The 15204-nt window shown below is 46.8% G+C and overlaps 1 protein-coding gene across 3 annotated transcripts in view; it reads left to right on the plus strand.

The window, feature by feature from the left end:
- The window catches only part of ece1 (endothelin converting enzyme 1), a 401990-nt gene that overhangs the window by 105531 nt on the left and 281255 nt on the right, over window positions 1-15204 (plus strand). The window contains exon 1 of one of the 3 annotated variants that reach the window (XM_038821848.1): window positions 10176-10283. The exons of the other annotated variants lie outside the window; for them this stretch is intronic. Coding sequence (XP_038677776.1) covers window positions 10281-10283 — 3 coding nt within the window. The 5' untranslated portion in view covers window positions 10176-10280. Of the gene's footprint in view, window positions 1-10175; window positions 10284-15204 lie in introns of those variants that run through there. 3 annotated transcript variants of the gene reach the window in all.

Consider the following 15204-nt stretch of genomic DNA (forward strand, 5'->3'; position numbering starts at 1 on the left):
AAAAAAATTTGCCCACATTGCGCATGCACGCACGATCATTGGCCCACATGCGCAAAGCTATGGACATGCGCGCCCTTTTGTGCATGCACGGCAATGATCGTGTGCGCATGCGCAGTGTGGCCGATATTTGTTTTTGGTGGGAGTCTCAGTGTGAGAGTCTCTCCCTCCCTCCCCGGTGGAAGTGCGCTGTTGGCGGGGTTTGTTTGAAGCGGTGACGCTGTAGCGGGCTGTGTGAGGCAGGGTTTGGAACGGGAAGCTGCCTGTGCAAAAAGACATTCGCCCATTCTGCCCCTCACTTTAATTTTCTGGTAACCATCTGCCGCATCACTAACCTGCATTCCTACCTCCCCATGAATTAGAGCCCATTTCTCCCACACCAATCTTTAAGCCATGCAATTTACCTCCCTAATCTTATTGACCCTGTGCCAATTAGCCCGTGGCTCAGGTAGTAATCCTGAGATTATTACCGTTTTGGTTCTGCTTTTTAACCGGGGTCGGAGAATCCCGCCCATTGTTTTGATTGCTGGAGATTCCCTCGAGAGTGGATAATTTATGAGGGATTGTATTTGGTCGTAGCCGAGCAGATGATGGGACATTTGAGTGGGATACAGATGATGTAATTAATGGGAGGTTTTGCCAAATGTTAGGTTGAGTAGAAGAGTCTGACAAGTCTGAAGAATTTTCAGGTTGCACCTGAAAAGGGTCTCTCTCTCTCCACGGTCTGCACGGTTAAACAGCTAACTGTTTTGTTAATTTTATTTATTTATTTATTTTTATAAATTTAGAAGAGCCAATTATTTTTTCCAATTAAGGGGCAATTTAGCGTGGCCAATCCACCTACTCTGTACATTTTTGGGTTGTGGGGGCGAAACCCACGCAGACACGGGGAGAATGTGCAAACTCCACACAGACAGTGACCCAGAGCCGGGATCGAACCTGGGACCTCAGCACCGTGAGGCGGTTGTGCTAACCACTAGGCCACCGTGCTGCCCTTTGTTAACTTTATTTATAAGTGGCATTGAAAACTGTATTGGGTTACTTAATTGGAACTAGTGGCAGGTGTAGATAGTAAGTTAATGTTTTTCCTTTTATTTAAGAACTGTTTAAATGATCATTGGAAAGCTATTTCTTTGATGTGAATGTAGCTAATTCTGTGTTTAAATTAAAGTTTGTTTTCACATAAAAGATCCCTATCGGTCAACGTCATCACTCCTGGGATAAAGTATCCATTCCTCACAGTTTTACAAATAGAAAGTTTGTTTGGGGCTTTCGTCTGGTATCCTAACAAAAGTTGGGGTCTGATCGGGTGTCCGAACACATATCAAGTCTAACCCTCTCTAACTATCAACTATCAATTCTCAACTATCATCAATTATCAATTCCATTCTTCACTCTCTGTAAACCATCTGAGGCTACACCAGGCTGCTCACAACCTTAGTGTTGTATTTCACCAACCACATTTCAGCTGCTGAAAATCCCAGCCACCTCTTTGCTACCTCTAGACTTGGACGGTCCAATGCATGCCCACATTCTGCACTCTGTAAGCTTGAGTTCATGCAACATTATTGTACCCACATCCCTGTGTGTGCAATGTGCTGTTCACCCATCGCCCCTGTGCTCGCTGACCCACATTGGCTTCCAGTCAAGCAATGCTCAGTTTTAAATTCACCTCCTTGCTTTCAAGTCTCTCCAAGGCCTTGCCTCCTCCTATCCTTGTAATCTCCTCCAGACCCACAAACATACAAGATATCTCTGCTCCCCTAATTCTCTTGAGCATTGCCGCTTTTAATTGCTCCAAGACTTCAGCTGCCTGGGCACCTAAACTCTTGAGTTCCACTTCAAACCTTTCCACCTCGCTCGCTCTCCTCTTTCTTTTGTTACTATTCACAGGCATTAGGAACATAGGTACAGGGGTAGGCCATTCAGCCCCTCAAGCCTGTCCCACCATTCAATAAGATCACGGTTGATCTGTGGCCTGACTCCATATACCTGTCTTTGGTACTTATCCCTTAATATCTTTGCTTATCAAAAATCTCAGATTTTATATTAACAATTTATCTAACTTCAACTGCTGTTTGTGAGAGAGAGTTCCACAGCTCCATCATTCTTTGAGTGAAGGAGTTCTTCCTAGCGTCTCTCCTGCATGGTCTAGCCCTAATTGTTAGACTATACCCCCTAGTTTTAGAATCTCCAACCAGTGAAAATAGTTTATCTATCCTATCTTTCCCTGTTAATATCTTGAACACTCCGATCAGAACACCAAACAACCTTCTGAACTCGAGCAAAAACAGGCCTAATCTGTGTAATCTAACCCTGTAGTCGATATATCATTTTTGCAAACCCTACGTTGCACTCCCTCCAAGGCCTAAAATATCCTTCCTAAGATGTGGTGCCCAGAACTGCTCGCAATATTCCAGGTGGGGTCTAACCAGGGTTTTGTGCAGCTGCAGCGTAACCTCTGTGTCTTTGTACTCCAGACTCTCCTTAAAACTTGCCTCTTTGACAAAGGTTTTGACCATCTGCCCTAATATGGCCCAGTGTCAAATTGTTGCTTCATAACACTCCTGTAAGGAGCTTCAGGATGTTTTACTACATAAAAGTTGTTTATTCTCAGACACGGCTGCTATTCAGTATCCTAATGAATGGCTTCCAAGGTCACTTCAGAGGGCAGTTAAGTATTAACTATGTTGAGGTACAGTACAGTCTTACAACACCAGGTTAAAGTCCAACAGGTTTGTTTCAAACATGAACTTTTGGAGCACTGCTCCTTCCTCAGGTGAATGTGCTCCGAAAGCTCATGTTTGAAACAAACCTGTTGGACTTTAACCTGGTGTTGTAAGACTTCTTACTGTGCTCACCCCAGTCCAACGCCGGCATCTCCACATTATGTTGAGGTAGGGCTGGAGTCACCTACATGCTAAGATTGGGTAAGAATGACAGGTTCTTTCCTTAGTGAGCCAACTGGGTTTTTAATAACACATCAAAAAGTTCATGGTCGCTTTTACCAATATCAGCCTTTCCATTTTGCGCTGAATTTAAATTCTCAGACTGCCATGTTGGGATTTGATTTTGTGTTCTCTGAATTATTAATTCAGACTTCTTGATTACTAGTCGAGTTGTATATCACTTCACTGCTGTAGATCTGTTCATGGCCTGCCCTGGATAAACTGCTATAGTTTCTCAACCAAATCTCACTCTGTTACCACAGCAATGCTCCCAAGGATCTACATTTGACCTCCTCCTATACCTTATCTAAGTTACCCTCCAGCAGCATCATCCAAATGACATTTGCCCAGATCATTGGGCCTCAGGATGCTCGTACTCTGGAGGGAGCCCAAAAGAAGTGCTGAGGGACCCCCTCGGAGGCCAAACATAAGGATTTTGCAGCAAATGCCGAGGGAGTGTGAACTTCCAATAAGCAATTTCCCTGCACCTGGAACCCTCCAAAACCTTGAATGAGAAGTTAGAGATTTTCAATGGTTCCTAATCTCTAACCAGATTAGTTATCCAGGAAAAGTTAGAAGGATCAAAACCAGTTCTAACTCTTGGGTAACTATGCTCCTAACCCTCTGACTCACCACTGGACCCCCGAATACCCCCCCCCCCCCCCCCCCCTCTCCGACCAGCCCCACCGACAACCTGACTAGCCCCCTCCCAATCTAACTACACCCTCCAACCTGTCAACTACCCACCTGACCCCCTAACTAGCCCACATCCCCTGACGTGAGTTCAAGCCCCCCCTCCAGGGCTTGAACTCAGAAATGCAGGCTGACATTCCATTAATCGCTGAACATCAGAAAAACAAATCATGTGCTGATTATCACATCATTGTCTGTGAGAGTTTGCTGTGTGGAAAGTGGCTGTTATATTTCATACATTAGAACTGTGACTACATTTCAAAAGTACTTTATTGGCTGTAAAGCACTTTGGGGCTTCCTGTGGTTGTGAAAGGTGAGATAAATGCAAGTCTTTCTATTGATTTCAGTGCTGTCCTGGCCAAACCAGCCATCTCCCATCTCCCATAAACTATGGTTCATCCAGAACATTGATGCCCATCTCCCCATCCACCCTGTGTTTGCTGACCTATACTGATTCCTGCTAAGGCAACACCTCAGTGTCAAATCCCTCCATAGTCTCAACCCTCCCTATTTCTAGAATCTCCTCCAGCCTTAAAACCCTCCAAGAGCTCTGCAATTCTCGTTTCTTGTGCTCCCTTCACCCCACCATTGGTGGCTGTACCTTTGGCCATTGAATCACAGAATACCTACAGTGTAGAAGAAGGCCATTCGGCCTATCTATTCTGCACTGAACCTCTGAAAGAGCACTCTACCTAGGCCCTACCCCTATAACTCCATAACCCCACCTAACCTTTGGACATTAAGGGACAATTTAGCATGGCCAATCCACCTAACCTGCACATTTTTGGACACTAAGGGACAATTTAGCATGGTCAATCCACCTAAACTGCAAATCTTTGGACTGTGGGAGGAAAGCGGAGCACTCGGAGGAAACCCACGCAGATACAGGGAGAACGTGCATTAGATCTTTGCTATGTTGAATAGAGGTTGTCAATGGATAAGGGGAACTCATTAGGCACGATCTCTGAGGCTGAAGATGATATGAGGTATGCTTTCAGGTCAATCAGAGAGCAACAAAAACAGGATTCAAAGGCAGTACAATCACTTGAGGTTGAGCAAATTCCTGGATGATGTAAATGGGTTGCATGCAGGCAGAAACATGGGACTATGTGGGTGATCCTCAAGTCAGCACTAGCCTTTTACCCGTAGCTGGATGACTGAACAGAGAAGCTGCCTGTGGTGATATGCATCACTGTAGATACACAAGGGGTTAATGTAAGTACACATAGACTAGCTACCCCAGCAAAGCAGGCATCACCGCTCAGTCACCCATTCATTGTGTTTCACCCTCATGCAGCTCCTGACTCCAGTCGCACATGCCACACATGAGCTATTTAATAGCTGTGCTGGCTTCTTATTGTCTTCTCTTCAGGTGTGCTGTGCCATGACTCTGTTTTGATAGGGGGGACACTGGCACCCATTGGGTGTAAGTACCCTTGTTGGGTATCAAGCCAGTATTCAGAGCCCGCACTCTGATCTACACTCACCAGGGCTCACTGGGTGGGGATTGACTCCGACCCTGACTCTGAGAAAGAAATACTAGCCACAGTCAAAGGCTCGCTGCTGCTCTCTCCAACAAGACAGCATCAATGTCTGCATTAGACAGTGAGGGATAATGGGGTGCAGCAGAACCTTAATTAGATCTTCAAAAGATCTTTGGGGCGGCATGGTGGTTTCCTCCCACAGTCCAAAGATGTGCAGTTTAGGTGGATTGGCCATGCTAAATTGCTCCTTAGTGTTCAAAGGTTGGGTGGGGTTGCGGGGGAGCGGGCCTAGGTAGAGTGCTCTTTCAGAGGGTCGGTGCAGACTCAATGGGCCGAGTGGCCTCCTACTGAATTTAGGAATTTTGTGATTCTGTGAACAGAACAGAAGGATTCATTTAAAAAAAAATTTTGAGTACCCAATTATTTTTTACAATTAAGGGGCAATTTAGCATGGCCAATCTACCTAACCTGCACATCTTTGGGTTGTGGGGGTGAAACCCACGCAAACACGGGGAGAACGTGCAAACTCCACACAGACAGTGATCCAGGGCCGGGATTCGAACCCGGGTCCTCAGCGCCGTAGGCAGCAATGCTAACCACTGTGCCACAAACAGAAGCATTCATGCCTGTTCTTTGCAGTTCTGTATCACGTAGGAATGTTACAGGAGAATGATCCCAGTGAATATGCAGAGCCAGGAGCAGCACAGCACTCTTTATTTAATAAACAATTGTATTGAGGTATTTTTGGCATATACAACAATGACATTGTATAGTACTGTACAAAAGGAAAAGCAAATAACACATAGTGCAAACCACGACCCCATTTGCGCAAGGACCTGCCTAAACCACCCCCTACTCTACACTACCCTAGCCCCCCACCCCCACTCCCCAACGATTAATTCTCCGCGAAGAAGTCAATGAATGGCTGCCACCTCCGGGCGAACCCCGATAGTGAACCTCTCAAGGCAAACTTAACCTTTTCTAGACCGAGAAAGCTTGCCATGTCCGATAGCCATGCTTCGGTGTTCGGGGGCTTTGAGTCCCTCCATGCCAACAGTATTATTCGCCGGGCCACCAGGAAAGCAAAGGCCAAGATGTCGGCCTCCTTCTCCTCCTGGACTCCCGGGTAATCCGACACCCCAAAGATGGCCACCTCAGGACTCATTACCACCACAGTTTTCAAAACCCGGGACATGATGTCCGCGAATCTCTGCCAGTACCCCCTGAGTCTAGGGCACGACCAGAACATGTGCACGTGATTAGCGGCCCACCGGCGCATCTGGCACACTTGTCATCGTGCCTGAAAAGTTTACTCATCCGAGCCACCATCATGTGGGCCCGGTGCACGACCTTAAACTGGATCAGACTGAGCCTGGCGCATGTTGCGGTCTTGTTTACTCTGCCCAGAGCCTCTGCCCAAATACCATCCTCCATCTCCCCCGAGCTCCTTCTCCCACTTAAGCTTCAGGTCCTCAGTCTGAGTATCCTCTGCTCCCATTAGCTCTTTGTAAATATCTGAGACGCTACCCTCACCAACCTTTCCCCTAGAAATTACCCTGTCCTGCCTTCCCTTTGGCGGGAGGCGTGGAAGGATGGCACCAGTCTGCGCACGAAATCCCACACCAGTAAGTATCTAATGTCATTCCCTCCCACCAGCCCAAACTTCTCCTCCACGCCCTCATGCTCGGAAAGCTCCCTTCCAGGAACAGATCAGCCACCCTCGCAATCCCCGCCCTCCGCCACAGTCGATACCCACCGTCCATGTTCCCCGGGGCAAATCGGTGATTGCCGCAGATTGGGGTCCACACCGATGCTCTCACTTCCCCTATATGCCTCCTCCACTGACCCCAGATCCGCAGAGCTGCTGCCACAATAGGGCTGGTGGAGTACCGCGCCGGTGGGAGTGGCAGGGGCGCCATAACCAGGGCCGCCAAACTGGTGCCCACGCACGATGCAGTCTCCATCCGCTCCCAGACCGACCCCGTGCCCACCATCCATTTCCTTATCATCGCTAGGTTGGCCGCCCAGTAGTAGTTGCTAAAGTTCAGCAACGCCAGCTCCCCTCTGCTCCTTTCGAGCATCACCTTCCTCACCCGCGGGTACTTTCCCGCCCAGACAAATCAAAGATAATTTTATTCAGCCTCTTAAAGAAGGACCGTGGGATGAAAATGGGGAGACACTGAAATATGAAAAAGAATCTCGGGAGAATCGTCATCTTGACAGTCTGCATCCTCCCCGCTAGTGACAGCGGGAGATCATCGCACCTCCGAACCTCCACCCCACTCGTTCCACCAATCGGGGCAGGTTGAGCTTATGCAACCTGCCTCAGTAGCACAGCACTCTTAAACAAGAACTATTCCTTCACTATTATCCTGGAACATCATCTCTCCTTTCTTCCTCCCTCCCTCCTACCTACCTCCCTCCTTCCCTGCCTTCTGTCCTCCCTCCCAGCCTCCATCCCTCACTGCGTCAGAAGTGCCATCCTTTGGCTGAGCTCCAATTAACTTGTGGTGATTCAGGCAGGCCTAAAAGATCCCATAGCCTCCTGGTTACCATTTCTGCCTCAATCAATTGCAGGGTAGCACACTTGCCAGACTTCCTGGCTCGCTCAGCCGGCTGGGCGGCTGGCTCATGATGCAGGGCATGGCCAACCGCGTGGGTTCAATTCCTGTACTGGCTAAGGTTATTGATGAAGGTTCCGCCTTCTCAACCTTGCCCCTCGCCTGAAGTGTGGTGACCCTCAAGTTAAATCACCACCAGTCAGCTCTCGAAAGGGAGAGCAGCCTGTGGCCTCCTGGGGCATTTTTGGTGTTATGAACACTGGGCTTTACAAAGTGGTTATATTTTTTAATGTCTCCTTTAACTTAAGGTGAGGCAGAATGTTTTGGATAAAGGGATGATGACGTTGTAATTTAAAAAAAACTCTGCCTGGAGACAGACCTATGTGATCTGGCTACCATGAGATCGAAACTCAAATTTGAAATATCACAGACAGTAAAGGGACAGTGCTTTCTGAGACACATGGCAAAGGAATTATTGCCCTGTGGATAGACAAAGCTGGTGCTGCTGTGTTCGCAGCCAAGCAGAATGCTTGTAGCAGTTGGTTTGCTCTTTGTAATGAAGAAGCTACAGGGATTTTGGAGATTTCGGGAACAAGGAGGCCCTTTCGCAGGCCTTGCTGGTGAAAGTTGGGTCTGGAATATTCAGGCTGAGTGGAGCGATTTTCAAAGAACCCTGGAGGTTTAGACCTACAACGTGAGCCTGTTGGAAATAGGGAGAAACCTTCAGACTTGTTCTTGTACTTCTACATCTGCAGGTACAGTAAAAGTGGGTGTAAGCAGTATTTTGATTACATCAATTAGTTGAGTAAATGTGCATTTAGTTTAGTGTACTGAATTTTCTTTTTATTTATTCATTATGGTGATCTGGGTGTCAAAGGCTGGGCCAGCATTTATTGCCTATCCCTAATGGCCCTTGGACTGAGTGGTTTGCTGCCATTTCAGACTGCATTTAAGAGTCAACCACATTGCTGTGGGTCTGGAGTCACATATAGGACAGACCAGGTAAGGGCAGCAGATCTCCTGCCCTAAAGGACATTAGTGAACCAGATGGGTTTTTACAACAATCGCCAACAGTTTCATGGTCATCAGATGTCAGTTAAATAACGTTTGACCGATGTTGATTTTAATTTGTTTGTTACAGTCAAAGTGCTAACATGTGAAATCTGGTCCTTTGGCTATTTCTGTCGGTCACTTGCGAAATTAATCAGTTTTAAAATGTTGATGGTCTCTATGGGTGTCGTTACACTAGTCAGTGCACTCCACTGTTACTCACTATCCACAATACCATTTTTAATATTTTTCAGAAATGTACATGACAACGATACATGACAGCATTGTGTTCAAACTGCATTAGAAGGCCTGAAATAACATCAGTACTGATAAATGTCACCGTCACATCTCTCCTGTCAGCAGGTGCTGGCAAAGTGCAAATAAAAATTAACAAATGTCTAAATGTATTTCCTGCTTAAATAGTTGCCCACTCAGTATGCAGTCGTGACTAAGTGCTGCACAGTAGGAGATACTGTTTAATAGATTAAATGTAAAACAGAGACACATTCTGCCCTCTGAGGTGTGTGTAAACCATGCAAAGGTATGACTTTGTAGAGGAACAAGATGAGTTCTCCTTGCTGTCCTGGCCCATTTTCATAGAATCCATACAGGGCGGAAGGAGGCCATTTGGTCCATCATATCCACACCAACCCAACAGCACTCTACCCAGGTCCACTCCCTCGCCACCCCACCCTATCTCCGTAACCCAATCTGCATGGCAAATCCACCTAACCCGCACATCTTTGGACTGTGAGGGGAAAGCAGAGCACCCAGAGGAAACCCACGCCGACACGGGAAAGAATATGCAAACTCCACATAGACAGTCACCCGAGGCCGAAAGTGAATATGGGTCCCTGGCGCTGTGAGGCAGCGGTGCTAACCACTGTGCCGCCCTTTCAATCATCATCACAAGAATAGATGATCTGGTCATTATCACATAACTGTGATGTTTACTGTGCACAAATTGACTCATTCCTAAACAGTGACTCCGTTCAGACATCTCATTGTATGGCGCTGTGTAACAACCTCCGACCACAGAAAGGTGCAAGTTGGTCTTTTTAAAATGAATTCAGCTTTCTAAAAGCTTCATTGAAATGCCATGTGTTGTGGAGTGATAACAGCACTTATTTCAACCGCCTCGTTGGAATACGAATTCAATTAAAGCAATATTTATTTTGTAATATTAGTTCCCTTATCAAAGATCATTTCAGTTACTCCCTGTCGACCGATGCCTCAAAGTCCAAAGTATTCCCCCAACACACCCCCCCAACACACCCCCAGCATCAGCATGGAAAGAGTTAATAGCAAATGGGTGAGTGGGAGGCCAGCCCCTCCCCCACACAAAGGGGATTGGTGGCTCCAAACTCGAAACACGCCCACCTCAAGTACCTCCCACCGCCCCCTCCCGAACTCCTCAGTTGATTGGTGGAGCCCATCAGGAATTGGGGTAGCGCTGTCAATCAGAGGCGTTTGGTGCTGCCTCCCGTTGTGCAATAGCGGGAAGAGAGGCTGCTTTAACGGACACGGGGATCGCGGAGACGGCAAAAATGGTAAGGGGAGGAAGGGTTTGTCTTGTGTGTTTGCAAATGTTTGCTAAAGAGTTGCGGGGGCTGAGCGGTGCGGAAATCGTGTCAAAGGAACAGGGAGCATCTCGAAATAATGTTACAAAACATTAATCCCCCCTAGCCAAACTCTTGCCCTTTGTGGTTGCTGGGGTCTGATATCTAACAATGAAGCTGCCTGCTTGCCGAGTGAAATGCTGTACCATGTATATATATATATATGTATGTATGTATGTGTGTGTGTGTAGTTTTGTGAGTTTCAGCCAGCAGCTCCCCCTGGGCAATTTCCTTCCAGAGTCTGTCTCAATGTTGCCAGTTTCTCTTAAGCAGGTTTCAGTCTCTCTCGGGACATCTGAACTCCCCTATCCAGAGCCAGACCTTTTGAGATGTGTGAAATCTTGTCTTGTGTGTTTAAAATAGGATAGAAATCCCAATCCACTCGCTGGCTCATGTTCTGCGGACCCCCCTCCCCCCCGCACGCGCATACACACTTTGCTCAGCACAGCTGGGCTGACATGTGTTCAATGTTGCCTCGCACTCCTCCCAGATGTGGAGCTCCGGCCAGCAGCCCGAGGTTGGAACAAGTTGCATAACGTACTTCAGCACAGCCTCGTTCCCCATGAAGCAGAGAGAGGCAGCTGAGGGGGTGGGGGGCAGTAAAAGAGAAAAGTAGGTCAGAATTCCCTTTATGCATGAAGTTTCAATTCATTGTCTTTTAACCCAGCTATAATGTGACCTTGTATTCGATGAACTGATTTCAATGTCATTACAAGGGGCAGGCAGCAACTGCTGACTCTTATCTCCCTCCCTGTGACAGATTTGTTAGTATTTTATTAATGATTGTGGGTGTCTCTTTATTCAACCTTCGTAAAGCATTGGGGAATGATGTTTATGGAATCAATTCAGCCCCCCCCCCCCCTCCTCCCCCCCCCAAGGGCAGCCAACGGGAACTTGTTCCTCTTCCATGTCTTCAAATCTTCCTCTCGGTTTGGGTTGGTAAGAGGAGGTCTGACAGGAGCAGGGGTATAATTTGGATCTGCATTAAGGCAGGGGGGTGGGGAGCCCCTTATCAATGTTTTTGCAGCCTGCTGGGGTCTGCTTCTCAGTAAAACTTTCCAACTTTACAGCCCCCCCTCTGCAATCCCCTTCTCCTTCCAGACTTTGAGCTTGTTTACCTTTTGCCTGAGAGTTAACTGACTGGAGTGAGAAAGACAGGGTGCTGTCATTGGCTCTTGAGATAAACGGGGCTGGTTTCTAAATTCTATTAAAGTGGTTCAGTGTCTCAGAGGACAGGGTAAAGGTACATGTCACAAGAACTTGCTTAGATAAACAATACAGACAACTCTCGCTATCTTCATTACACTAATATCGCTGTAACCTTCTGAGCCTAACTCCATGGCAACCCCTTTTTCTTTCAAAGGATGCTCATAAATATTCCAGATGCTCTTTATTTGCTGCTGTTGTAAGTCTGTCTGAATAGACGGCTGAATTTGTCCGTCTATTTGTAGTAAGATTACACACTGCAGGCTGTGCCGGAGAAGCTGTGAGATGAATTGTACCTCTCACCATTCGAGGCGGCTCCATGGGTACAGGGTGGGCACAATGCAGTTCAAGTTTCTTTTTGGTGGTGGGAGGGGAGGTTTGACTGAGTTATTTCAGTTGTTTTCACTACAGGAAAAACGAAGCTGCAATGAAACAGTAAAGAAATCTCTTTATCCTTGTCTCTGGGTCATCTTATCTCTTAGTCAGAGGGACCCGGTCAGCAGTTGCCAAGGACTCTTTCTTCATTCATGGGCGTCGCTGGCTGGGCCACCATTTGTTGCCCATCCCACTCTGCCCTTGAGCCAAGTGGTCTGCTCGGCCATTTCACAGGGCAATTAAGAATGAATCACGTTGCTGTGGCTCTGGAGTCACATGTAGGCCAGACAGGATAACAACAGCGGATTTCCTTCCCTAAAGGACATGAGTGAACCAGACGGGTTTTTGCAATGATAGTTGTCATGGTTACCATTTCTGAGACTAACTTTTATATTCCATATTTATTGATTACATTTACAATGTGAATTGAATCTGCCAGTTGCCATGGTGGGATTTGAACCCACGTTCAGTGACATTACCACTGCGCCTTTGTACAGACCATGCAGGCTGACATTCCAGTGCAGTTCTGAGGGATTGCCGCAGGATCTGAGTTGTCGTCTTTTAAGATGAGGTGTTACCTGAGGCCTCGTCCTAAAAAGTGGTGCCCTGTGTCCTGGTCGAGAAAACAACCACTTTTCACGTTGCTGTTTGTGCGGCCTTGCTGTGTGCAAGTTGTTTCTTGTCTCACAATGCTGCCGACACCAAAGCGTGTAACTGTCCGAAAAGTGCTTTGGGACACCCTGAAGTTAAGAAAGGCGCTACATAAATGCAGGTCTTTTTAATCCTCCTGTGAAAACAGCTGGATCAGAAACATGGAGCACACCCTGCTGTCGACCTGCATTGACCACAAAGCGAGGAAATAGTTTAGGAAGTGACGAGCAAAGCTGCAATTTAACCGTGGATAGAATGGTTGGACCATATCATGGTTTGGTGTAATGGTTTGATCACCATGGTGCCCATTTTTAGAAGGCCCTTTGCGTTCCCTCACTCATCAGTTTACATGAGGCAGTGGCACTGGGGTTAGCACTGTAGCCTCACAGCGCCAGGGACCCGTGTTCAATTCCAGCCTCGGGTGTGTGTGTGGCGTTTGCACTTTCTCCCCGTTCCTCCGGGTACCACAGATGTGCAGGTTAGGTCGATTGACCATGGTCAATGCCCAGGAACCTTCCCAGAGCCTTTTGGGATTTCCCATTTGTGACGTCAAGTCGGTGCTCAAAAGAAAAGCATGGATTTCGGAATTTCTTTCGTTTTTAAATTTCGGATAAAGGATGCTCAACCTGTACTGCTATTTGCTCCCAAGCAACACTCCCCTTCGCAGACATTTGGTGAGGTGCCGTGTGCAAACTGTAATGAGGGAAAACTGCTGGGACAGATAGAGGAAACATACACTGGAGAACGACAGCACTGTTCATGGGGGGGGAAAGGGCTATTTGTTCTCTGAACTGTTGCCTCATGAGATTTCTGACAATTGGAGCTCTGGGAGCTGATGTGAACACAGCCATCAGAATTCACAAAACATGTATGCTTCAATAATAAACTGGCCATTAAATCCAGGGTTGCACCTGCAGCCTGTGTAAGTGTGTCACCTTGGGAAGTAAATTAAAAAGGGCCAGGTGTATTTGACTCGCTCCACACACAGCCATTAGGAGTTTGCATATCACTGTGACAAGTTATAAAATTGGGATTAAGCAAATCTAGTCATTTCAGAGCTGGCCTTCCAAAGCTTTAAACCTCATTGTCATCAGGGATAAATGGGAATTTAATTTGTGGCCATTTGTTATGAATCTACCTAGGCCCACTCCCATAATGCCATCCAAACTGCACATCTTTGGGCACTAAGGGGCAATTGAGCAACGCCAACCCACCTAATCTGCACATCTTCTGACTGGGAGGAATCCGGAGCACCCAGAAGGAACTCACATAGACACTGGGAGATCTTGCAAACTCCACACAGTCACCCAAGGCCGCAATCAAACCCCAGTCCCTGGTGCTGTGAGGCAGCAGTGATAACCACTGAGCCACCTGCATTGTCATGAACATTGTGTCCCGCTGTTCGCGAACAACCTTATACATGTAGAGTTATTTCACTGACATCTCCAATGCTCTGTACTCATCGATCAATAAATAAATCTTTATTGTCACAAGCAGGCTTACATTAACACTGCAATGAAGTGACTGTGAAAAGCCCCTAGTCACCACATTCCATTTCAGCATGTCGTTAAACAGCAGTATGCAAACTAACAAAAGAGTTAGAACATAAGAACATAAGAACATAAGAACTAGGCGCAGGAGTAGGCCATCTGGCCCCTCGAGCCTGCTCCGCCATTCAATTAGATCATGGCTGATCTTTTGTGGACTCAGCTCCACTTTCCGGCCCGAACACCATAACCCTTAATCCCTTTATTCTTCAAAAAACTATCTATCTTTATCTTAAAAACATGTAATGAAGGAGCCTCAACTGCTTCACTGGGCAAGGAATTCCATAGATTCACAACCCTTTGGGTGAAGAAGTTCCTCCTAAACTCAGTCCTAAATCTACTTCCCCTTATTTTGAGGCTATGTCCCCTAGTTCTGCTGTCACCCGCCAGTGGAAACAACCTGCCCGCATCTATCCTATCTATTTCCTTCATAATTTTAAATGTTTCTATAAGATCCCCCCTCATCCTTTTAAATTCCAACGAGTACAGTCCCAGTCTACTCAACCTCTCCTCATAATCCAACCCCTTCAGGTCTGGGATTAACCTAGTGAATCTCCTCTGCACACCCTCCAGTGCCAGTACGTCCTTTCTCAAGTAAGGAGACCAAAACTGAACACAATACTCCAGGTGTGGCCGCACTAACACCTTATACAATTGCAACATAACCTCCCTAGTCTTAAACTCCATCCCTCTAGCAATGAAGGACAAAATTCCATTTGCCTTCTTAATCACCTGTTGCACTTGTAAACCAACCTTCTGTGACTCATGCACTAGCACACCCAAGTCTCTCTGAACAGCGGCATGCTTTAATATTTTATCGTTTAAATAATAATCCCGTTTGCTGTTATTCCTACCAAAATGGATAACCTCACATTTGTCAACATTGTATTCCATCTGCCAGACCCGAGCCCATTCACTTAACCTATCCAAATCCCTCTGCAGACTTCCAGTATCCTCTGCACTTTTCGCTTTACCACTCATCTTAGTGTCATCTGCAAACTTGGACACATTGCCCTTGGTCCCCAACTCCAAATCATCTATGTAAATTGTGAACAATTGTGGGCCCAACACGG

Source organism: Scyliorhinus canicula, chromosome 16, assembly GCF_902713615.1.
Source record: "Scyliorhinus canicula chromosome 16, sScyCan1.1, whole genome shotgun sequence".
NCBI classification, from domain to species: Eukaryota; Metazoa; Chordata; class Chondrichthyes; order Carcharhiniformes; family Scyliorhinidae; genus Scyliorhinus; species Scyliorhinus canicula.